Source organism: Garra rufa, chromosome 22, assembly GCF_049309525.1.
Source record: "Garra rufa chromosome 22, GarRuf1.0, whole genome shotgun sequence".
Classification (NCBI taxonomy): Eukaryota; Metazoa; Chordata; class Actinopteri; order Cypriniformes; family Cyprinidae; genus Garra; species Garra rufa.
The window spans coordinates 8,374,741-8,398,422 of record NC_133382.1 but is presented as its reverse complement, the minus strand read 5'-3'; the positions used below and the strand labels follow the sequence as shown (position 1 = coordinate 8,398,422).

Below are 23,682 nucleotides of genomic sequence, written 5' to 3'. Positions count from 1 at the left end.
GGTGTATAAAACATGATAAATTATCTTCTCTCTTGATAATCACATGCCTGTAAAACATATGCTTTGTGCATTGTGTTTAGTGGAGCGCTATATGTGAAACCAGCTGAAATATGGTTAATTTAAAGTTATCTTTGCATATTCAACTGAGTTTGGAAAGAGTATTTTAATGCTGAAAACATAGCGATTTTAGTCACAGTAATCACACTATGGTGAGCTGTTAAAGGCTTACCATAATAAGTGTCTTTTTTAATATTATTTTGGACTGCCTTCATTTTTTCTAATTGAAGAAACGAGCAACATCCCAAACTTTTGACAAGCTTGGTGGGCTTTAGAAAGCATGCTGTCACCATTGCTTCAATTACTACATGCTAAAACTTTCTGTCACTGACATTTTCTCTAAGCATTTATCTCTTAATTATATACGAAATACCTCAAATTATTAAGACATCACTGGAACTCACAGAAATGAAAGGAACATTTGAAGCAAGCTTTTATCTCTTCACTAATACATATCATAGAGCTTGATTTTTTCGAATTCTGTTCCTTTAGGCATACAAAATGTGGTTCTTCAAAGACCTGTCAGAGGGTCGAGTCTGTCATTGACTTTGGTGTTTCAGCTTTGCAGTAGTAAATGAGTTTAGTCCCGACCCTTTAGCGAAGGACACATTTCGCTCTATCTACGTTTGTAAAATTTATAGCAGCCAGTCTTGGAATGCTTTGTTTCAGGGCTTATCAGAAACAAAAGCACTTTGCTTGAGTGTCAATGAGGTGCTTTCATGCACAAGTGCTGAACGGATAAGACGCGGATAATACAGTTGGGAGTTTGCTTGATGCCATTAAATCCGATATTTAAGACCTGTCTAAATGGAGAAACTTAAGAGGCCACAGAGAGGAAAATATGCCTTATTGATAGTCCATTTGTCAATCCCAGGTCATTCTGTGATAATTTTTTATTTCCTCCATGAATTAGAAAAGAAGAGACTTTGAAGAAAATCCTAGCTGATCCTTTCCGTACAATGAAACTGAAAGAAACTGAATGAAACTCAAGCTGTCAAGTCATATGGACTAATTGTTTATTTTTTTAAGTGTGCATCCTTTATGACAAGTAAAAGCTTGTCATATGGATTTGGAATGACATGTGGGTGAATAAACAATGGCGATTTTCGTTACTGGGTGAACTATTCCTGTACCGTTATGATTTAGTATGACTTTTTATTGGTGTCTGTGAGCTGAGTGGGGATAATTGCCATGAGAATGTCAAAGAACAACACCGTGCACCTGTCTGCACCACTGCAGGGAGTCACAAATCTTGCTGGTGTTTTTGTTGATTGTCTCATCACCCTGCTGATTAAGCAGGTGTCTCTAAGGGTGTGTGTAGTTCGGTGACTCCGTGTGGTGACGTGTTGAAATTATAAAGTAAGGTTATGTTTTCACAGCCATATGGACAGGTTATTTCTCACTGCATGGGGCAGGGATCCCACAGTCACGGAAAGACCTAAAATATAAGGGAATTTTAAAATTGTAATGGGAATGCCATGTGAATTTTGATAATACTTGACAGTAAAGTTCAATTCATGTTGATTAAAAAGATTACATTAGTTATTGAAAGTCTCATGTACTAACAATGAACATATTTGCACCTTAACCCCCTGGGGTCCAAACACGCGTATACGCGTTTTGTGGCAGTTTCCCAAAAGGAACTTCAATTACTCGGTCATCTCTGATTGTACAGATAAAAGCAGTACATCAATCGAATCTGTAAAGGGTCTACTTTTATTTGTATATACTCACAAAACCAAAAAAATATTGTGATTTTACAAAATAAAGAAAACAAAAAGGGTGTGCTGTCTGCCGCGTTGATCTCCGTGATCTTCATTCAGAAACGCGTCATTAAAATAGACTATAACTCAGCCAATACACAACACAGAGACATGAGCAATATGTCTAGAGAAAGCTTGATATCTATACTTTCAAATAAAGTAATGTTTATTGAAATCAAATATTCTGTGATAAAGAAATCCGTATGAAACCAACACGATGTCCAGTCTCTCTTGTCTGCTTCATTAGTTTTAATTAGATCACGCCCAAGAGCGATTCGATCTTTTCATATTCAAATCGTCCACGTGAGGGCGCCGCGCCAAAAGTAGACGCCCATATCACAGTAAACAAAGGAGAAAGCAGTTTCTTTTCTTTCAAGTTAGTTCTTTCTGGAAGAATACGGGCTGTCAGGAATAAAACTTACTTCAGAAGATGAACATTAAATGAGACATGGCGTGAACCAGCAGATGAGATATTTACACAAGTAAGTTTTTTTCTTTTATATTTGTAAGTTGTTACTGTGACAGAATGTGCACACATTTTACCAGTTAAGACTTTTTGCCAACTGTATTTCCTGACTACAGCAAGTGAAACATTATAAAGTATGTTTCATTTCACTGCATCTAAATGTCTCATGATGACAGGATGTTTCAACTTTGGTCGAAAAACGCGCTGGCGCATTTGAGGCACGCTTTTGTAATAACTCCGAAAAGAATGTAAAATTCTCCGTCAGTTTTGATCGTACAAATACAACCAATACATCATTCGAAACTGTAGAGGGTATATTTTTATTTGTATACACTGTGCTTTTATGAAAATAAGAAAACAGTCAGGGCACGCGCTCTGCCTTCACTGTCTCTGTTATATCTTTTCACAGACACGTAAATGAAACTAACGTGCATGAAACCTAAATCTAAGTGATTACGTGCCTCACAGACATAATGCATTTACTTGTAGAAAGCTTGAAATGTTTACTTTTTACATAAACCAATTCAAATAAAAAACTACTATTCTCTTTTTAAGTAATCTGTATGAAAGGTAGAAGATGTATGGTTTCTCCTGTATCACTTCATTACAAACCTTACACCTGTATTTATCTCACACGGTTTTATTTGCACCTAACTGTTATACGCCTATGCTATACACTACCAGTCAAAGGTACTTTTTTAAAGAAAAATAATTATCTAATTTTGTGAAATAGGTTTACTATGTAAAAAAACTGCTCACTTAAAAAAAAAAAAAAAAAACTTTTAATAATAAAAAGTTTGGCTGGTAGTGTATGTGTTTTCTCCATGTTAGCTCTGTCTTTGTCAGATCATTGTGTTGCTCACATCTACTTGTTTTCTTTGCAGTTTCTGCTGTTCCCCGTTTTCCTGTGTTCAAGTTTCCTGCAAGTGATTTGGATATTGCACCCTCGACATCTTGACTTCTGTGTTGTTTATTACTTTTGTTCCTAATAAAAAGTTTAACTGCACTCACAAGTGAAAGACAAGTTATTTTGTGTGATAGTTAAATATATTCAAAATACGCTTCAAACTAAATATATATTTATTTTGTCCTTTCATTTTTCCTTTATTCTTTCTGTTGTTTCCTCTCAGTCAACATCCGACTGAATGGCTCATTATGCGGCTCATTATGCAGGTCTTTGTCTTCTCAGGTGTAAATCACAGCATTATTCATGATCATTCACGCCTTCTCGCATACAGCCATTCTAAACAAAAAGTGTCTTCAAAAATTTAAATCTATATACTGTTTTGTGAAAACAAGTGAACTAGATGATTTTCACATCATTTGGTAGAAAAAAACCAAGCCTACCACATCCAATTCTCGAAAGTCCCGAGAATAAATATTCTGTATGTGTTAGATGACCTTATTTCAGTGACTTCAAAAATTTAGTTTTTCAAAATGCACGCATAAACATTGTTTTCTCAAAAACTTAAAAGTGTACATTCATGTTGCTTACATATTTTTGTAGTCCAATTTGTGCTAAATACAATGTATTTAGATTTAGGATATTAATATGTTTTTAACATACTGAAAAAAGCACAAATGTCAAGGCATGTCAAAACTTCTTCAGGGCCCCAAAACACCCTTGGGCCCCAGAGGGTTAATAATCTGTCAATCTGTCAATTAAAGGGATAGTTCACCTAAAAATGAAACATACCCCATCATTTACTCACCCTCAAGCCATCCTAGATGTGTATGACTTTCTTCTTTCAGACGAATACATTCTGAGTTATATCTTCCTGGCTATAGCTTTATTAGGGCTGCTCGATGGCAAAAATCATAATCATGGTTATTTTGGTCAATATTGTAATCACGATTATTTAACATGATTATGACTGGGTCTAAAACTTTATATTAGTGATTAATTTAAAGATAGCAATATAACAGACAAAAATATACAATTGAAAAAATACAGTGTTTTTTTTTTTCTGGACAAAAAATAAAATACTGAATACTTTTATGCAAGTCTAAAGTAGTTTAAGAGCCTACTAGAGAAATTGAATTAATTATTAATTATTTGAATAAAATAAAGCAGCATCTTCACTGTAAGAATTAAACATTTTTTGTTTCTTATTAAAACTTATTAAAAAAGTCCGTCATTCAAGAGCAGTGAGTGAATTTTCTCTTTGTATTTTTACATTATATTAATATTAAGCACAGAGACGGCAGAAGGAATATTATTTGTTGCCACTTTAAGAACCATGCGGATCCAATATACTGTTATTTTCATTCTCAACTGTTTATGATCATTTAAGACATAACTGACAAGAGTTTACATTAATAATCACCAAGCGCCTCATTTTGAAATATTTTTGTGTGCATTTGACCATTTAGAAAGCACCTTGAGCTAAAAGATAACTGTATGTCCAGGTTCCGCTCCGTCTCTGAGTGCATACACAGAGCAGCACGAGTGCTCTTTCTCGCTTTTAAAAACAAAACATCAAATAAACATTTTTATGAAAGTCACGTTACACGATTTTGCTGATTTGCATGTGAAACTTGGCTTTTATGGAGAAGTGAAAGGGGGCGGAATGGGGCGCAATAATCGTTTCATCTCAATTACTGTATTTTCATAATCGTTTGAAGCCAAAATCGAAATCGAAACCCTAAGCTTTAAAATGGCAGTGAATGTTGATTGAGATTTTGAAGCAAAAAAAGTGCATCCATCCTAAAAAGTACTCCACACAGCTCTGGAGGGTAAAAAAAAAAAAGCCTTCCAAAGTGAATTGATGAAAATGTGCCAACCCTCAGGTGGTCCAAGATGTAGATGAATTTGTTTCTTCATCAGAAGAGATTTGGAGAAATTTAGCATTATATCAATTGCTCACCAATTGGTCCTCTGCAGCCGTCATGGGTGCCGTCAGAATAAGAGTCCAAACAGTTGATTTGAAACATCACAATTATCAATTATAAGTGATGCACACCACACCAGTCTATCAGTACACATTAGTGAATAATTTAGTGAACAATTGTGTGTAAGAAACAAATCCATCATTAAGACGTTTATATCTTCAAAATGTTGCTTCTGGCTAAATTTGATCTATAATATTGGTTTTTCTACTAAAAATAAAGTTTAACTTCTTAAACTCATTTAATTTACACAAATGATCAAATGTCTGTCAAAAAATGCAGTTATGTGTTCAATATCATTGACCTCTATCCTTGACATAACATTTTAAAGCATGACTAGACTTGAGAGCTGTGGAATTCTTCAGTATGTTCCCTTGTCTTTTCCATGGAAGAAAGACATTAGGATGAGAAAATGATGGCAGAGTCTTTATTTTTGGATGAACTATCCTTATAAGCTTGTTAAAAACCTGGTGGGAACTCCAGCACTCAAAGCCCAACATATGTTGGTGACAGTTGTGCTGTATTTTTTTAGCAGGATAATATGCTGTAATGTACTAGGAGGTGATAAAAATTTGAATTCCTTCATATTCTGTTCTACATTCAACTGTTTTCTCCCTCTGATAATTGGCCATTGTAGCTACACTTACTATAACAGCATATATAATACAGGCATTACATGAGTAGCTCTCAAATGGATTTGCTTTTTTCACTTTCAGTGCAGTTTCAATCAGTTATTAAAGAGATAGTTCACCCAAAAATGAAAATGACCTGATTTTCTCACTCTCAAGCCATCCTAAGAGTGTATGACTTTATTCTCAGACAAATACAATTGTAGTTATATTAAAAAATGTCCCGGCTCTTCTAAGCTTTATAATGGCAGTGAATGGTGATCAAGATTTTAAAGCACAAAAAGTGCATCCATCTATCATAAAAAGTACTCCACATGGCTCCGAGAGGTTAATAAAGGTCTTCTGAAGCGATTCTTTGTGTTTGTGTAAGAAAAAATATCCATATTAAACTTTATAAACCATAATCTCTAGCTTCCGCTTACTGTTATATGCGCATTCACGGAAGAATGGCATTTCAGCAGATTACGTAGGAGTGGAAAGAGCTAAAACAATTTTAAAAATGTCAGAGGATTTTAATATAAGCTAAGAGGAGACTGGTTTTCCTTTGCTGTAAACAAAACCTGCAAAAATATTAAGCAGCACAACCTTTTGTAAAATTGTCAAGCCTATGTAGTATATGTCTTCTTTTAGATATCGATGTAAATGTTTGTATTTGTGTGTGTTCTAATCCAGGCCACTGATCTGGACCTGGGCGTTAATGGGCAGGTCCGATACCGACTGGTCAGTCACACAGATCTCTTCAGGATCAGTACTGATGGCAGCATCTTCACAGCTGTACCTCTGGACCGTGAGAAAAGGGCTCAGTATGATTTGGTTGTGCAGGCTTCGGATGGGGCCAAGGACCCTCGCCGGACCTCTGTCACCCTCTCCATCAAAGTGCTGGACGTGGATGACAACAGCCCAACCTTCTCCCAGCCTGCATATCATGTCACACTGCCAGAAAACAGCCCGGTGGGCATGATCATCCTCAATATCAGTGTAAGTTACACACATGCCCACACATACACGCATACCACATGCATATTCATCAGATCAAACACAGCTAGATCAAAAGCATGACTCCATGAAATTAACCTCTGGAAAACATTTCTTTGCTAATGTTATGTCTTAACTTGACAAATCAGACATGTTTTACATTTGTAAAGGGGTTCCTGGCTGGTCAATTTATTTGGAATATGTAGCTTGTTAACTTGACTTATTGAGAGGCCCTTAGGGAAAATTCATTACATGTTTATAACCTTCTTAAAAGATGTTCTTTAAACACCAGTTGAACAATGAACAATGCTTTTATTGTGTTGTATTTTCTAAATGTATGATTTAGATCTTATTGTGAATATACAGTTCATACGTTTCATTTTTTTTAATATTGGGTTGACATAATAATGTTTAAAGGGGTCCTATTATGCTCTTTTTGAAAGTCTTTATTTTGTTTTGGGGTGCACTAGAACATACTCTCATGTTTGTGGTTCGAAAAACACATTATTTTTCACATAATTTATATTATCACAATAGCTTTCTCCCCAGGCTGGCACGAATGGCTTGATTAGTTCCAGGTTTGATGAAGGTCCACCTTCCAAAAAAATAAATGTGTTGTGATTGGTTAGCAGTCCCACTGTTATCTATTGAAGCTATCTACACTGTATGATGAATAAATCTCTTATCACACACTGCACATGTCTACAGCGCAGCTCCGACGCAGACACCGGTGATCGTCACTCTAGTCAATGCTTGTATTTACATCAGCCGCAGCTTCGCATGTGTTTCGACCAGGGCTCTGAACCGGTTTAAGGAACGAAAACGAAAAACGAAAACAAATGACATTAAACAGGAACAGGAACAAAAACGAAAACAAAATCAATTTTAATCGTTCTGAACAGAAACAGAAATTCCAAATTAACCGGTTAATAACGGTATTTTTATCGTTCTCTTTATTATATCAATTTGGCAGACCAAAACATGAATTCAAATTGTGTGCGCAAATGCGACGGTGACGCATACATACACCGTGAAATGCCCGCGAAGCAGACGTCATAAGCAGAGCCCTTTCTGATGCGACGAGCTTAAGGTTACCAAGCACCTGACTGTTTCATGTGCAAAGGTATGTTTAGGTTTAAGTTATTGTAGCCTAATTAAAACTTGTAGTTAAAATTGTCTATTGTTTTAAGTTCTCTTTTGTTTGAGTGAAAATAGCCTATAATAGGCTATGTATATTAGGTAAGGAATAATTAAATCAACAGGTTTTTATCGCAGATTAAGCCGTGTGGTCAGAATGTGAAGCGGATGGTCTTGAAGGGGCTTATTTCGCTATAGTATTATCAAACAAGAAAATTGTTTTAAAAAAATGATTTGCTCATTTGTAACGCGTTTCCAGGCACGGCCGTAGCCAGCTGAGGTCACCGAGGTCCGGCCATTGGTCATTTTTGTATATTCAAAAATAAAATGCCAAGCTCTCTGAATGATTATTAAGCCGTTTAAACCACCTCATATCACACGAGTGTTTGCAATTCATGTTGATGCGAGAAGCTAGCGCAGTGAACGGGGCTTGAGAGCGCGTTGAGTGAGAGCGCGTGTGCAGCCTCCGTTTGTTGCCAGATCCACGTATTATACTTGTATTTTTCCAATTTAGTGTGACACTTTGGGACGTTTATAAAGTGGGAAGTTGAACGTTAGTGTTACTGATATATTAATCTTGTTTAAAAAACACAAGCTTTGAACTTATTTCGGATATCTTTTTCTCTCTTTTTGTAATTGCTTGTTTTTCGTAGCAATATCTGGCAACATTGTACTTTCATAAAAAAAATCTTCTGACGCTAGGCTATATCAGACAAAGACTATAGAATACCATCTTACCATTTTACCATTCTTAAAAGGACTTTGGCTATATGTAGTGCATTTGAGGGTGTTAATATAGCACAATTTTTTTAACACCTTACTTCGGACCGCGCTAATTTTCAAACCCTGGTTGTGAACTCGTTTACTTTCGGTTTTAAAGACAAGAGGTTCAAATGACACGAACACGGAATTTGGTTTAATCATTTGTAAACATAATGCCAAACATGTTATTAAAAGGCACACACTATCTATCTATCTATCTATCTATCTATCTATCTATCTATCTATCTATCTATCTATCTATCTATCTATCTATCTATCTATCGTGCTGTGTAATAAAATAACGTTATTAACCGGTATTTTTTCTAGAAAACCGTTCTCGGAACGTATTGTTTAATGAGGAACGCAAGAACAGAAACGTTATAATATCGATTCTGCTCGGAGTGAACCGAATGGATTTTTTTTCCGTTTTTAAGCCCTGGTTTCGACCCTCTATACCGCATACGTCAACGGCGCGGCTCCAGCACGGCTACCAGAGCAGTTAGCAGACACTTTAGTAAATGCTCGCATTTATACGAGCCACCCTCCGGCTCGCTGAAGCATCCCAGAAGTGGCTGTCCATGCTACATCTCTAAAGTTAGGAGAATCCCCCACCACATCCCACAGCCAACAATTCGAATTTCCATAGGTGGGATTTATTTGAATGATATTCTAATGGACCGCAATGGAGCCGTTCGTTGTAGTTCTTGAAAATGTTTTTTATAAAAACTAAATATCTCCCTTTGGAGTGGACTTTGAGATTTGAAACTTTGTAGATGTTTTGCCCAAATATACACACCACACACTGGCTAAAATTCAAAAAGTGAAAAAGTATAATAGGACCATTTTAACAGAATAGCTCCCAAAAAATGAAATGTGCTCATCCTCAGGTGCACTCATCCTCAGATGGTCCAAGATGAGATTCTTCATTAAAACTGATTTGGAGAAATTTAGAATTACATCACTTGCTCGCCAGTGGATCCTCTGCTGTGAATGGGTCAAAAAATTATAAAAAAGCTAATAAAAATATCACAGTATCCACATGACTCCAGTTCATCAGTTAACATCTTGTAAAGAGCAAAATTGCATGTTTCTAAGAAACATATCCAGAATTAAGAACTTTTTATCTTAGAAATGTTGCTTCTTTATCCATAATACTTTTTTTCTCCAGTAAAAACTTAAAATCTTAAAATCTTATCCAAATCTTAGCTCAGTTATGCATTCAACATCAACCTCAATCCTTGACGTAAGATTTTTTAATGCATGACTAGCATATAACATACAATGTGGTATTCTTCAGTATGTTTCCTTGTGTTTTCCATGAAAGAAAGACATTAGGATGAGAAAATGATGGCAGAGTCTTTATTTTTTGATGAACTATCCCTTTAAGCTTGTTAAAAAACCTGGTGGGAACTCCAGCACTCAAAGCCCAACATATGTTGGTGACAGTTGTGCTGTATTTTTTTTTTTTTTAGTAGGATATTTGCTATGATGTATGACGCTATGAGGAGGTGATAAAATGTGAATGCCTTCATATTCTGTTCTACATTCAGCTGTTTTCTTCCTCTGATAATAGGGCCATTGTAGCTACAATTACTATAACAGCATCTAATATGTGCATTGCATGAGTAGGTCTCAACGGGATTTGCTTTAGGACCCAGATTTTACATTTGACATTTAGTAGCAGAGTACCAAAATTGTTCATTGTACAGAACTTAAATGCTAAAACACTGGAATTTTTTCCCCTCTACTTTTCAATGCAGCAAGTGACAGTGAGTGCAAATTCCTCCCGCTGAGCAGTAATCTACACACTTGTAATCCAGCTGTGTTTTTTTGAAAAAGAGTTGAGTTTATATATATACTGTATATAGTTATATATAGTTTTTCTGTTTCTAAGTGCTGCAGCCAATAAATCTTCACATTGTGTTGAAAACAAACCATATTTAGTATAGTATTTTCTTTTTCCTTGTGTAGTTTTGTTCATACTTTTCAAGCTTGAGGATTTACCATATTATCCACATTGGCATTGGCAAAATGTGTCAAGCTTTTAGACAAAGTCACATATGAATTTGCACAAAAATACTGTAGAATTTGATACAGTATTTTTCTCCTGTTTATACCAACATAGACTCATTGAAAAAATCTGCCTCTACCTACATTTTTGCATAACTCCACAACTCCTTGCACAATACTATGATTTCAAAGCACTTTTACCATAGCACATGATTTGTAAACTAATACATTTTGACATTTGTGCATTTTATAATCTTTATATGTGATCCTGGACCACAAAACCAGTCTTAAGTAAAAAGGGTATATTTGTAGCAATAGCCAAAATACATTGTATTGATCAAAATTATCGAGTCAAAAATCATTAGGATATTAAGTAAATATGATGTTCCATGAAGATATTTTGTAAATTTCCTACCGTAAATATACCAAAACGTCTCTAGGTTACGTATGTTACCTCGGTTCCCTGAGAACAGGGAATGAGACACTGCGTCCTCTAGAGGGCGCTTTGGGGGGGAACGCCGCAGCGTGACTCGTGTCTGAAGAATACATAGAAAAACTACATGAAATGGCCGGCGACAGCATATGACGTCATCGCAGCGCACGTCGCTGCCGCTGCGTCACTACCGAGCGACCATAACATAAAAGGGGCTCTCATAACCTCAAGGAACTCCTCGTATGCAGGGCAGGAAGGCTGAGAGGACTCGGTCTCGGCCTCTTCATCCATCTCCAGCTTTTCCTGCTCGTCTTGGGTAGAACCCAAAAGAGCACTCGCTCCAGGATCTGATGACGTCAAAGATAGGGCGTCATCATCAGCCAGGAGTCTGTCCTCGTCTCTGGTTGACGAGTGAGAAAGGGAAAGCCCCCTTTCTAACTCGTCAGCCAGTTCCACTTGTGACCCCCACGAGCTCAGTTTCCTCCGCGCCTCTGCAGCAGAAGGACCTGATCCGCGAGGGACAAATGAACACTCATCTTTCCTCGAAAAGAGAGACAGACGAGACCGGAGCTTTTTCATCGGAAAACGCTCACAGTGAACACACGATGCCCCCTCAAGGACATTGCGTGCATGCTCTTCGCCCAAACAAAACACGCAAAGATCATGTGTGTCATCAGGTGTCAGATAACGAGGACACGGATCAACACACCTCTTAAACGATAGTGCTCGCCATGATAGTAGTCAGAGAAATTATCTCTTACCCTTTCCAATGCACTCTCAGACAAAAAAAGCTGAAGATGACGAAGATGTATTGTGTTGCACCGGCGCCCCTTTTATGTTATGGTCGCAGCGATGTGTGCGACCACAATGACGTCATACGCTGTCGCCGGCCATTTCATGTAGTTTTTCTATGTATTCTTCAGACACAAGTCACGCTGCGGCGCAACAACCCCCCCCCCCCCAAAGCGCCCTCTAGAGGACGCAGTGAGAATTCCCTTCGAAAGGAACATAATTTTTGATTGTAATATGAATTGCAAAGACTTAATATACTTAACTTAACTTTAAAGGTGATTTTCTCAGTATTTTGAATTTTTGGTCCTCAGATTCCAGATTTTCAAATGGTTGTATGTCGGCCAAATATTATCCTTTCCTAACAAACTACTATTGGAAAGCTTATTTATTCAGCTTTCAGATGATGTATAAATCTCAATTTCAAAAGTGTTGACCCTTATGACTGGTTTTGTGGTCCATGGTCACATATGTATGGCTTTTCTAATGTATACTTGCTTGGTAGCCCACCTGGTACAGCATTACACTTGCATGCGGAGCACTCACATACAAGTCCTGTCAAACACGAAAGAGATAAAAGATTTGTAGAAACAGGTTAAAATACCATGGTTGCTTCAGCAAATGCATTTTATCTCACATTTGCTTTTGTTAACACTATCTGTTAGAGATTAGTGTAGGTGGTACATTATTTTTCAAATGCCATTTTAGCCTCTAAATAGATGGAACATTGGTGAGCTGCCACAATACATACAACAGCCATCTTAATAAAACATTGCTAGATTCACCTTAATCTGTTTTGGATAAAACTGAATGCATTTTTAGGTCCACTCACAAGACATTTGACTGTTGAATTTGAGTGTTGTGAAACATGTATGACGCAATGTAAAATTTGCAGTGATGTTGCTCCAGGCATGATTTTCCAATGAGCCTTGGTTGAATTATATGGTTATTTGCATGTTATCATTTGCATTTGGCATTGTTTTTTGCTGCTGGCCATGACTTAATCAGAAATGACCTCCAGCCCATTTTTTTGCAATTGAGTTGAGAACCACTGTATTGTAAAACCAGAAACAATTTTATCCTCAGGAGCTACACAGTGCCTTACAGAACCATCCAAAGGCCTCCTGGGGATGTTATTCAGTTTGCCGTAATGGTTAATTTGTGAGTTCCCACAGCTCAGTGCCTGGCTGCCAGTGAAGCATCTTTCTAATTTACTCATCGCTTCAGGGTCACTACAGGATTCGTTTCAATCATTAATGTAACCCGGTCATTTGGTTTATTCAGAAAAAGTTAAAGAGTTTAATTAATGCCAAGATTAGAATTACTCATCCTGGTCCTAATGATTGTCTCACACAGGCAGTGGACCCCGATCTGGATGCGAACGTCACATACCGTATCAGGACTGAGGAGGCCAGAGAGATGTTTGCAGTGAACCCTATCACTGGAGAGCTGAAGGTGCTTCACTCACTTGATTTTGAGAAACTCTTACCGAATAGGACGACATGGACCTTTGTGGTGGAGGCTATGGATGGCGGAAGCGGCAAAATGCCACCGGGGTTGGCCTCTGTTACCGTCACTGTGTTGGTAAGAGTCTCAATTATGTTCCTCAATTCCTTGACTAATCTATCTGTACCCAACCAAACCCCTTAAAATCAAGTCTCATCGGTTAGATGGGTTCTTGGTAACGCCCCCGGGTAGCTATTATGTACTAACTCGGCCAGCATGGAGATTCCTACTGGTCTAAACTGGTCTTTTCAGCTAGAGATATTCTGAAACTGTTGCCATCCTACGATTTCTCAGTGTTCTTAAGCCCTGTGGACACTGACAGCTAGAGACTGTATTATGTCTGAAATGGTCATTAGGTCCACAAGATCTCTGTTGTGTAACTATCTTTTATGCAAAGTCTCAGAAGATTAAATTCCACACAGTGGATGAATGTCAATTAGCTCTCACTGGAAACGCTTCTGTTGGTTAAGTGGGTAAAAGAGATCATTGCGGGGGTACAGTGTTTATGTGGTGATTAAGGTCACTTTGACCATTTTCCAATGAAATGCTGCTGTTGTTTGCTAGGGGGACCTGCGAACCAGTTCTAAGAATTGAAAGTTGAACCATGACACCGAATTGAACTGAATTGATACATGACCTGCTCACAAACAAAACTATTTTGGTATTTTATGTATTTATCACACATTTCAGCATTTAAAGTAATTTCATGTCTTTATGCTATCATAATCTGTAATATGTGGCATTACGTTTACCATTGTTCAACAAATTCTCACAGGTGGAATCGACGAGATTGGGAATTCTTCTTGAAATGCATCTTTTGTGCAAGGGCGAAAGATTGGTCGCATTGATTAGTGAAAACTTTATTTTTGTTTTCAAACTTGGTTATTTAAAAACATTAGTTTTGGTTTCAGTAAAAAAAAAAAAAAAAAAACACTGTTACTGTTAATCGCAAATAAACTATACATACTCATTCTATTTTAGATCCTTTATGTGCCAGATAAATACAGCTCTGATTGCTAAATTTATGTAATGTAGTTTTGCATTTAATAGGGTATTGCTTCAGTCACTGTTGTTATTTACTTAGCACTTAGTACTTAGCTACTTTAAGTGTTAAAATACTTAATATAGGTAACTACTTGTTTAATTTATCTAATTAAACTGCATTATAAGTAGCATAAACAGTGCCCTCCACAAATATTGGCACCTATGGTTAATGTGGGCAAAGGCAAATGTGGAAAAAAAAATCTGCATCGTTTATCCTTTTGACCTTTCATTAAAAAAAATCTCGAAATTCTAACTTTTCATTGAAGTAAAACAATGGAAAGTGGGGGGGGGGATCTCATTATGAAATAAATGTTTTTCTCTAGTTCACATTGGCCACAATTATTGCCACCCAATTATTGCAAAGTCCTTTTCCCAAGATAACAGCTCTGAGTCTCTTCTGTAATTCCTGATGAGTTTGTAAAACACCTGGCAAGAGATCAGAGGTCATTATTTCATACAGAATAACTCCAGATCCTTCAGATTCCCAGCTCCATGTTGGTGCTTTCCCTCTTCAGTTTGCCCCACTAATTTTCTATAGGGTTCAGGGACTAGGATGACTATGGCAGAAGCTTAATTTTGTCCTCGGTGACACATTTTTGTGTTTGTTTTGGATCATTGCCCTGATGGAAGATCCAACCATGACCCATTATAAGATTTCTAACAGAGGCAGTCAGCTTTAGACTTTTTTTCTGTTGGTATTTGATAGAAACCATGATGCCATGTATCTAAACAAGATGGATCTTTGGCAGAAAAATAGGCGCACAACATGAAAGATCCAGCAGTTTATTTAACTGTAGGCATGGGGTACTTTTTATCCCTGTTTGCACCAAACCCATTTTGAGTGTTTGCTGCTAAAAAGCTCCTTTTTTTATTTCATCTGACCATAGAAGCCAGTCCCGTTTGAAGTTCCAGTCACATCTGACAACTGAATATGCTGGAGTTTTTTTTTTTTTTGGATAAGCGAGCAGGATTTTTCTTGAAACCCTCCTTAACAACTTGTGGTGATATAGGGGTGATTTGACCCTTTTTTTAGGCTTTCTAAAGCCAAAACCTAACTGATCTCTGCGGTTCTCCAGCTGTGATCCTTGAAGAGTCTTTGGCCACTCAAACTCTCCTCCTCACTGTCCATTAGGACAATATAGACACACGTCCTCTTCCAGGCAGATTTGTAACATTTTCTGTTGGTTGGGACTTGTTAATTATTGGCCTGATGGTGAAAATGGGGATTTTCAATGCTTTAGCTTTTTTCTTACAGCCAGTCTTGTTCCGCAGATCAGAGCTATATTCTTTGTTTTTAATTCCTTGTGATGGATGATTAAGGGAATTTGGCCTTTATGTTCCTCATATTTATACTCTTGTGTTTCATGGCATGCTCCTAGTCACCCTGGTGTGCTAAAATATGTAAATATGAATGGGAATATACTTCAGAGATATTTTACTAGTAAGAATTTCTAGGGGTGCCAGTAATTGTGGCCAACGTGAACTAGAGAAAAACATTTATTTCATAATTAGATTTTCCCCCGCCTTCCATCGTTTTGCTTCAATGAAAGGTTAGAATTTTGTGAATTTTTTAAATGAAAGATTAAAAGGATAAACGATGCAGATTTATTTCCACAGCTGCCTTTGCTCATATTTACCAAGGGTGCCAATATTTTTGAAGGGCACTGTAGCTTGTAAACCCACAATTTCAAAGTGGCTTCCCCAGTTCATATGACTTTTATATTCTTCTCTTGTCAAGCTTCGACAAAAGAGCTTGGGCAATGTTAGACATTTAACCAATTGTTTAGGATTACGTTTATTTTTTTCATGTTTATTTTATTTACCAAACCGCCTGCAGTTTAATAGGTTTCAGCTTTAAAGAAAAAGAGTTTAAGCAAAAGCATTTTCATGCAAGGAAACACACAGCTTATTAACGTCCTCTACAGTCTCCCAAGAATCCCTAATTGTTTCTGTGTTGGGATTATTTATTAATTTTCCTTCTGTGCACGGTGTGGCTAATTGATAATTAGTTGCTGTGGAAAATGAAAAAGTGAACGGTGGAAATGAATGTGCTACCTGATGCATGGAGACTTGGGATATCAGAATGATTATGATAGGATAGAGGCCCCAAGGCACCATCCTGATGGAGAAAACGGTCCCAGTGCGACAAAGAGCACCATCATGAACTCACTACCCTTTGCAGATTTACTTTAAGGCTTGATGGATTTTATTTTTCATCTGGGGAGGTAGAAGACACACAGAGATGTGTTGGATTGGAAAATAAGAGGGAAAAAATAGCAATTTCACTCCAAAGTACTTTCCTCGGGACCTTTTATTTTGGGGATGTGAGCAATAGCAAAGTTGTATTAGTCAGTACTCAGGACTCAAGGACATCCTTGAATAAGCACATTCTTACAGGAAGGACGAAGAATGGGGGATTGACAGGGGAGGGAGGTGTAATTTGGATACCTGAACCCGCCTGGCCTCTCCTTGGACTCGGAGACGGCTGCGCTATTGAGTGTATTAGGTTGCATTGCGTCTCTCACATCTCCCAGAATCACCTGTGTCATCAGCATTCATGGGAGCCAACAACACTTTTCTGCTTTGTTGCATCTTTCAAATATAGAACTTTGTGGAAAAAGTTAAAGCAAAAAGTGAGCAACCAGTTTTTCAGCAACCTTGAGTCTGGAAGTTTCTCCATTGAGATTTAAAGGGGTCATCGGATGCCCATTTTCCACAAGTTGATATGATTCTTTAGGGTCTTAATGAAAAGTCTATAACATACTTTTTTACTTGGTTGCCAGAGTCAAGATAAGCACAAGTAATTACCATTTCGAGAGAGGAATCTGAGAATGGCTTGATTTGAGAAATGATTGGCTTGATTTGAGAAATTTGGGTAATGATTTATAGGGATTTAAAAAAAAAAGAAAAACACTGAGTGGATTTTTATCATTATAGGGTGGATGTGTGCACACACTGCCAACACACATTAATGTTCAAACTACATGTAAAAGTGAATTTTGTATCCGATGACACCTTTAAAAAAATATTGTATAAAGGCTATAAACGCCTCGAGTTTCGTATGAAACCCTAGTTCCTCAAGGGAATGAGACGATGCGTCGAAACGCTTTGGGAACGCCCTCTGTGTTTCTTATGCTCTGAATACATGTGAAATCAGTCCAAAGAGAAGCGTGTGTGACGTCACGGGCCGATGACGTCAGGAACCAGGAAGCTATAAAGCACGTGCGGTGAATGCAGCCAGCAGCTTCTGCCACCAGGAGCGCTGCAGGGATGCCGGAATTGTGGTAGGCGACGCAGCGTCTCGTTCCCTCGAGGAACTAGGGTTTCATACGAAACCCGAGGCGTTCCCCTTCGGGAACATCGAGCTGCGTCTGAACGCTTTGGGAACGATATACCCACGCTGCTAGAATTCCAAAGCCCTGCTATGTGTGAAGCAGGTAGAGGAAAAGGGCGAAAGTAGCCCAGAATAATTGCTGCTAATAAAGCAGAAAAGGAGCGGCCTCAGCCGACTTGTAGAAAAGGCGAAAGTAGCCCGAGTAAAACGAGCGGCCTCAGCCCACTCGTAGAAAGGGGGCAAAAGTAGCCACAGTAGAACGAGTGGCCTCAGCCTACTCGTGGAAAGGGCGAAAGTAGCCCAGAATGATTGCTGCTAATAAAGCAGGAAGGAGCGACCTCAGTCGACTTGTAGAAAGGGCGAAAGTAGCCCGAGTAAAACGAGCGGCCTCAGCCGACTCGTAGAAAGGGCGAAAGTAGCCCGAGTATAAAGAAGGGGATCATTCCCAGCGTTTGAAGTAACCTGCAGAGGGGTCTCTGTCAGGAAAACTTAGAGCCTTGGGTTCCATCAGCGAGGGAATACCAGAGGACTCAAAGAAAGCAAAAATGCTATCCATAATCACCGCTTAGGCTTACCTAGAAGCTGGAAGACTTCTGTAAGGGGACCAAGCTTAAGAAACTGGTCCGTCTTCCTCCACAGGGCAGATCTGTGGTCGTATACATCCAGTGCTCACACTGGACACATACACACAAACTTCTAGTGTTCCGGTTCCTAGAGAGAGGACAGAAGGGCTGCCACACTATGGGCTGTGGTGCTGTGAAGGGCACCTAGGGTGTGTACCCTAATTATAGGTGCAAACTGCTTGATCAATCAAGGCAAAGAAAGGAAGGCCACAGAAGGGCCTGTAAGTATCCAACTCTCCTTAGAGAGGAACACCACAGCCAGGTAGGTACACCGAAGGCTCCAGCCTCAGCGCACCATAGAGGAAGCATGAGACCAGGGAAAGTCTCTCGAGGGTGGTAGCACCGAAGGGAGCATGGAAGGCATCTATGGCTGCCACGTAGCCCTTCAGCGTAGAGTGTGCGTTACCGGCCGTAAGGCGGGCTTGCAAAAAGTCCAGCACTGAACCTACTGGGCAGTGAACTGGGTGCTGTCTGCACTTAAAGAACAAACTAGTTCCACTTCTCGGTGTACACTTTCCTCGCGGAGGGAGCTCTGAATTGGAGGATGGTCTCAGCAAGCTAGGAACTGTGTGCCCTCAGGGGCCACACCCATAACTTTCAAAACTCCAGACGAGGGTGCAGGATGGCACCCCCTACTTGTGAGCGGAGATCCCTCCTGACGGTAATTCCATAGGAGGGCCCTCTAGGAGAGGCATCAGATCTAAAAGATCCGGCCAGAACGGGGCCTACTAACAGGAGGCGGATTCCGTCCCGGCGCACTCTCTTCAGAACTCCCAGGAGCAGAGCGATCGGGGAAGATTGGCATACAGAGAGGGTCTCGACCGTGTCTGCAGCATGGTCCCCAGTCCCAGAGGAGCTGGATGACCAACAAGACCATAGGTCCAAGAGTTCCACCACACTGGATGGAGGTCTCAATTCCCTGGGCCTCAGCCCCTGTCTCGACAGAATGACTGCTCCTATATGAAATGTCCAGGATATGAACTGCTCTCTTTCCAGAGGAGTGTGACCTAGAACCTGGAGGAGTGTGCGTTACCGGCCATAAGGCGGGCTTGCAAAAAAGTCCAGCACTGAACATACTGGGCAGTGAACTGGGTGCAGTTTGCACTAAAGAACAAACATGTTTCACTTCCCGGTGTACGCTTTTTGTGAGCGGAGATCCCTCCTGACGGTAATTCCATAGGAGGGCCCTCTAGGAGAGGCATCAGATCTAAAAGATCCGGCCAGAATGGGGCCTACTAACAGGAGGCGGATTCCGTCCCGGCGCACTCTCTTCAGAGCTCCCAGGAGCAGAGCGATCGGGGAAGATTGGCATACAGAGAGGGTCTCGACCGTGTCTGCAGCATGGTCCCCAGTCCCAGAGGAGCTGGATGACCAACAAGACCATAGGTCCAAGAGTTCCACCACACTGGATGGAGGTCTCAATTCCCTGGGCCTCAGCCCCTGTCTCAACAGAATGACTGCTCCTATATGAAATGTCCAGGATATGAACTGCTCTCTTTCCAGAGGAGTGTGACCTGGAACCACACAAGGGTCTGGTGTGCCGTGTGTCTCCTGAGGGAGATAATACCGAAGGGGGCATGGAAAGCAACAACGGCCGCCACGTAGCCCTTCAGCGTAGAGTGTGCGTTACCGGCCATAAGGCGGGCTTGCAAAAAAGTCCAGCACTGAACATACTGGGCAGTGAACTGGGTGCAGTTTGCACTAAAGAATAAACATGTTTCACTTCCCGGTGTACGCTTTTCCTCGTAGAGGACCACTACAGGGAACTGCTGTACAGCAGGCCAAAAATATTATGTTGGACGCAGCTGACAACAGACCCAATAGTGTTTCACCATAAGTGGGCTTATCGGGTCTAGGGAAATGTTTTACAAGCAGAAACACGGCCTGGTCTCCAGGCGATAAAAATGCCAATAAAATGGCATGTGTCCCATAGACCCAGGGCCAAACGGTCACTCATGACCGGGCCCAGAACAGGAACCAAGGTTTTTCTCCACAAGTCTAGGGGGCGGAGCAGCGCCTTGAGACCCTGACCATGTGGAGTGGGTTTGCCCCTCGGGGAGAACCCCTTGGTCCTGAGCCGACGGTATTTCACTGCTAGCCTAATTTGACTCTCGCCTGAGGTGAGGAATGACTGAACCAAGCAGGAGACAGATGTGCCTGCATTGTAGTCAGATCCCCCCTAGGCTGGCATAAGGTACACTTTTGCCCCAAAAGCAAACACTAGAAAAGGCGTACTCTCTGAATAAGAAGAGGAGCCACCTCGATGGGCACCTACTTCAAGAGAGTTTCACTTCTTATTGCAAAATCACTACCTGCAGGGTTTTTTTTTTTTTACGCAGGACCCACATAGACCCATTTGACAGAAGTTTCATGCTGCCAAAATGTTCTACTAAGGAGATCAGCCTCTCGAGGTTGACCTCTGATGGAATAAGAGGAGGCGAGCCCCTCTGTGCCGCTAAGTAAAACGGGCGGATGTAATGAGAGAGGCTCGCGAGAGACTGCTGCGCCCCGAAGCACCGTGGTGGCGGGTTTAGCAGGTCAGTCTCTTGAGGGCACCGGGGTGACATTGAATTGCCCCGGGGGGCCTGCCCTCAGAGGCCCTAAACCTTGTCAGGGCCTCTTCGTCGAGGACTTCTCCGCCTGCGTAACGACCGTCAGGCCGACCTTAGGCTTGGAAGCCCCCGATTTCTTAAAGTTCCTGGATCACAGGCACCAGGATACTAGTCAAAGTGGCCACTCATGACCACCCCTTATGCTGTGATGGAGGCACTCGTTGTTAGCTTATGCGACGACAAAGAGTTCTCAGCACAGCGTCTTGGACAGGAACCATCGTTTCTTCCACATGTCTAAGGTCCGAGAGGCTCGCCGCGTGACCTTGAACATGTTAAATAGGTTGCCCCTTGGGGAAAAAACCATTGGTCCTGAGTCACCACTGGAAGAGTCTCATGTACAGCAGGCCAAAGGGTATACGTTGGACGCAGCTGCCATCAGATCCAACAGTTTACTTAGAAACTGTATAACCGTGAGTGACTGGCCTTATCTCACTCTCTCGACTGCCATGGGGACAGATTCAAATCGAGCAGGAGACAAATGTGCCTGCATTGTGGTCAAATCCCACTCTACACCTAGATAGGTGGTCCTCAGTATTGGAGGAAGCACACTTTCCTAGGCATTTTTAGTCTTAACCCCAACTTTCCATGTGGACAAAAACAACATATCGATGCTGAATTGCCAAATGCTCAGAAAGAGCATAATAAAATTATTATAATTAAGTATATGGATGCCCTGGAATTACAAAGGAGCCAGAGAAGCATCCACAAACTTATAGGAAAGTGCAGAGTGAGAGTGCAATAAATGGCCAAAAGCAGAGGCTGCTCTGCCCAGCAGCCTAAAATAGTTTTAATTCCTCAGAATTAAAACTATGGGAGCAGAGCCACACATTCAACTTCACACATTTAGGTGAAAATAGTTAGTGACATATGAATGAACGTATTTATGAATGAACATATTTATGAATGAACACAGCCGCCCCCTCAAGAACGGCTGTGAGTGCTCAGCTCCCGAGCAAACTACACATCAATCGCGTGAATCCCTGCCCCCTATTTTTAGAGGCGAGAGCAGGGAGAAACAAACGATCAATACATAGTCTGCTCATATGCATACAGCGTCAATCTCCTCGGAGAAAGACAGCTGCAGCAACGCGAATTCTCACTAGAGAGAGAGAGCGCGCTCGGGAGCGAAGCTGCGAGCTCTGAATCAAAGGACGAAGTACCACAGTGCGGGCTTCGGAACCCCGAAAGAGAACGCACTATATTTGGAGAGAAGGCAGAGAAAGTTAATCTCTAACCACATCCCAAATATACATGTAACCCCCGTGAACACAGCACCCGTCCTGCCTCAGCAAAAACGGGACCGAGCCGCGGGGAAAACACTACAGGCAGTCAGGTCCCTCGAGAACTGACTCCTGTGCTTCACTCCAAGACAGACAAAACAGAGATCGTGTGAATCCCTGCTCGTAAAGAGACGAGAAAACGGGGAACACACGTTCTAAATTGCCTGCTTATTTTGTTTTGGACATATTCCCTCAAAAGAAAGCCGTGCAAACTGGCACGAAAAACAGGGAATACAAGACACACACAGAGCGCGACTGAAAGACAGAAGCTGCCGGCTGCATTCACCGCACATGCTTTATAGCTTCCTGGCTCCTGACGTCACCCGCCCATGACGTCACACGCGCTTCTCTTTGGACTGATTTCACATGTATTCAGAGCATAAGAAACACAGAGGGCGTTCCCAAAGCGTTCCGACGCAGCTCGACGTTCCCGAAGGGGAATCATGAACTCTCTCAGCTATATATTAAATGTTGATTTTTTTATTATTTACTAAAATTAACATGCAAATTTGGCCATAATGTTTTAGTATTGAGTTCCAGAAGCAAATAACTTAAGCATCATGACGGTGTGTTGTATTAATACTGCAATATTTAGCTAAAATTAATAATACAATATAAAACTGTTCATTTAAATAGTCATAGTCAAGAAAATACTATAATATATATATATATATATATATATATATTTTTTTTTTTATGTTACGCCAACATACTGAAATATTTACAAACATTAAAATGAGCTATTTTAGAGTGTTGTTAGACATCATTTGCGATGTTTTATGGGTGTTCTTGTGATTGTCAATTCTAGAACAGTGTCTTCTCTCATTGGTGGATATTTGTTTAGAATTATGGGTAATGTAGTTGTTGCTAGAATTTTGCCATTAAACTATTTTAATGAAGCTGAACACAATGATCACATAAAGAAGCATATGGGTCAAAGATGTTAAGATGTCCACGTCAAAAGAAATTTACAAAAGTGATTTTATGTCCATAGAAAGCACATTAAATGTAAGTAAAGTATCTACTTTTAAGGTTTCAAATAAGTTTTTGGAGAATAAAATGTCAAAATTTGGTTGAAATAATGTTACATTGTCATTCAGTGTAACACAACATTTATGTAAAAATTCTAACAACAACTTATTCTGACTTGTTCATATTAGAATATATAAAAAATATAAGGGAGAATATTAAATTATTATTGACAATTGGGCAAAACCTAGGATAGTGGCAAATAAAAAGAAAAAGTGGAATTACAACTAATTAGTATTTGGGGTGAAAGTAATTCATCTTTTAATATGTCATAAATAGATTTTTGTTGTAAATATGCCTGACAAGATTGTTACACTAAATGACATTTTATTGGGTGTTGTCTG

The 23,682-nt window shown here is 39.9% G+C and overlaps 1 protein-coding gene across 1 annotated transcript in view; it reads left to right on the top strand.

Annotated features, from left to right (window-relative positions):
- The window catches only part of pcdh15b (protocadherin-related 15b), a 277,431-nt gene that overhangs the window by 150,105 nt on the left and 103,644 nt on the right, over positions 1 to 23,682 (top strand). Inside the window, exons 16-17 of the mRNA XM_073828840.1 lie at positions 6,477 to 6,782; positions 13,267 to 13,494. Coding sequence (XP_073684941.1) covers positions 6,477 to 6,782; positions 13,267 to 13,494 — 534 coding nt within the window. The remainder of the gene's footprint in view (positions 1 to 6,476; positions 6,783 to 13,266; positions 13,495 to 23,682) is intronic.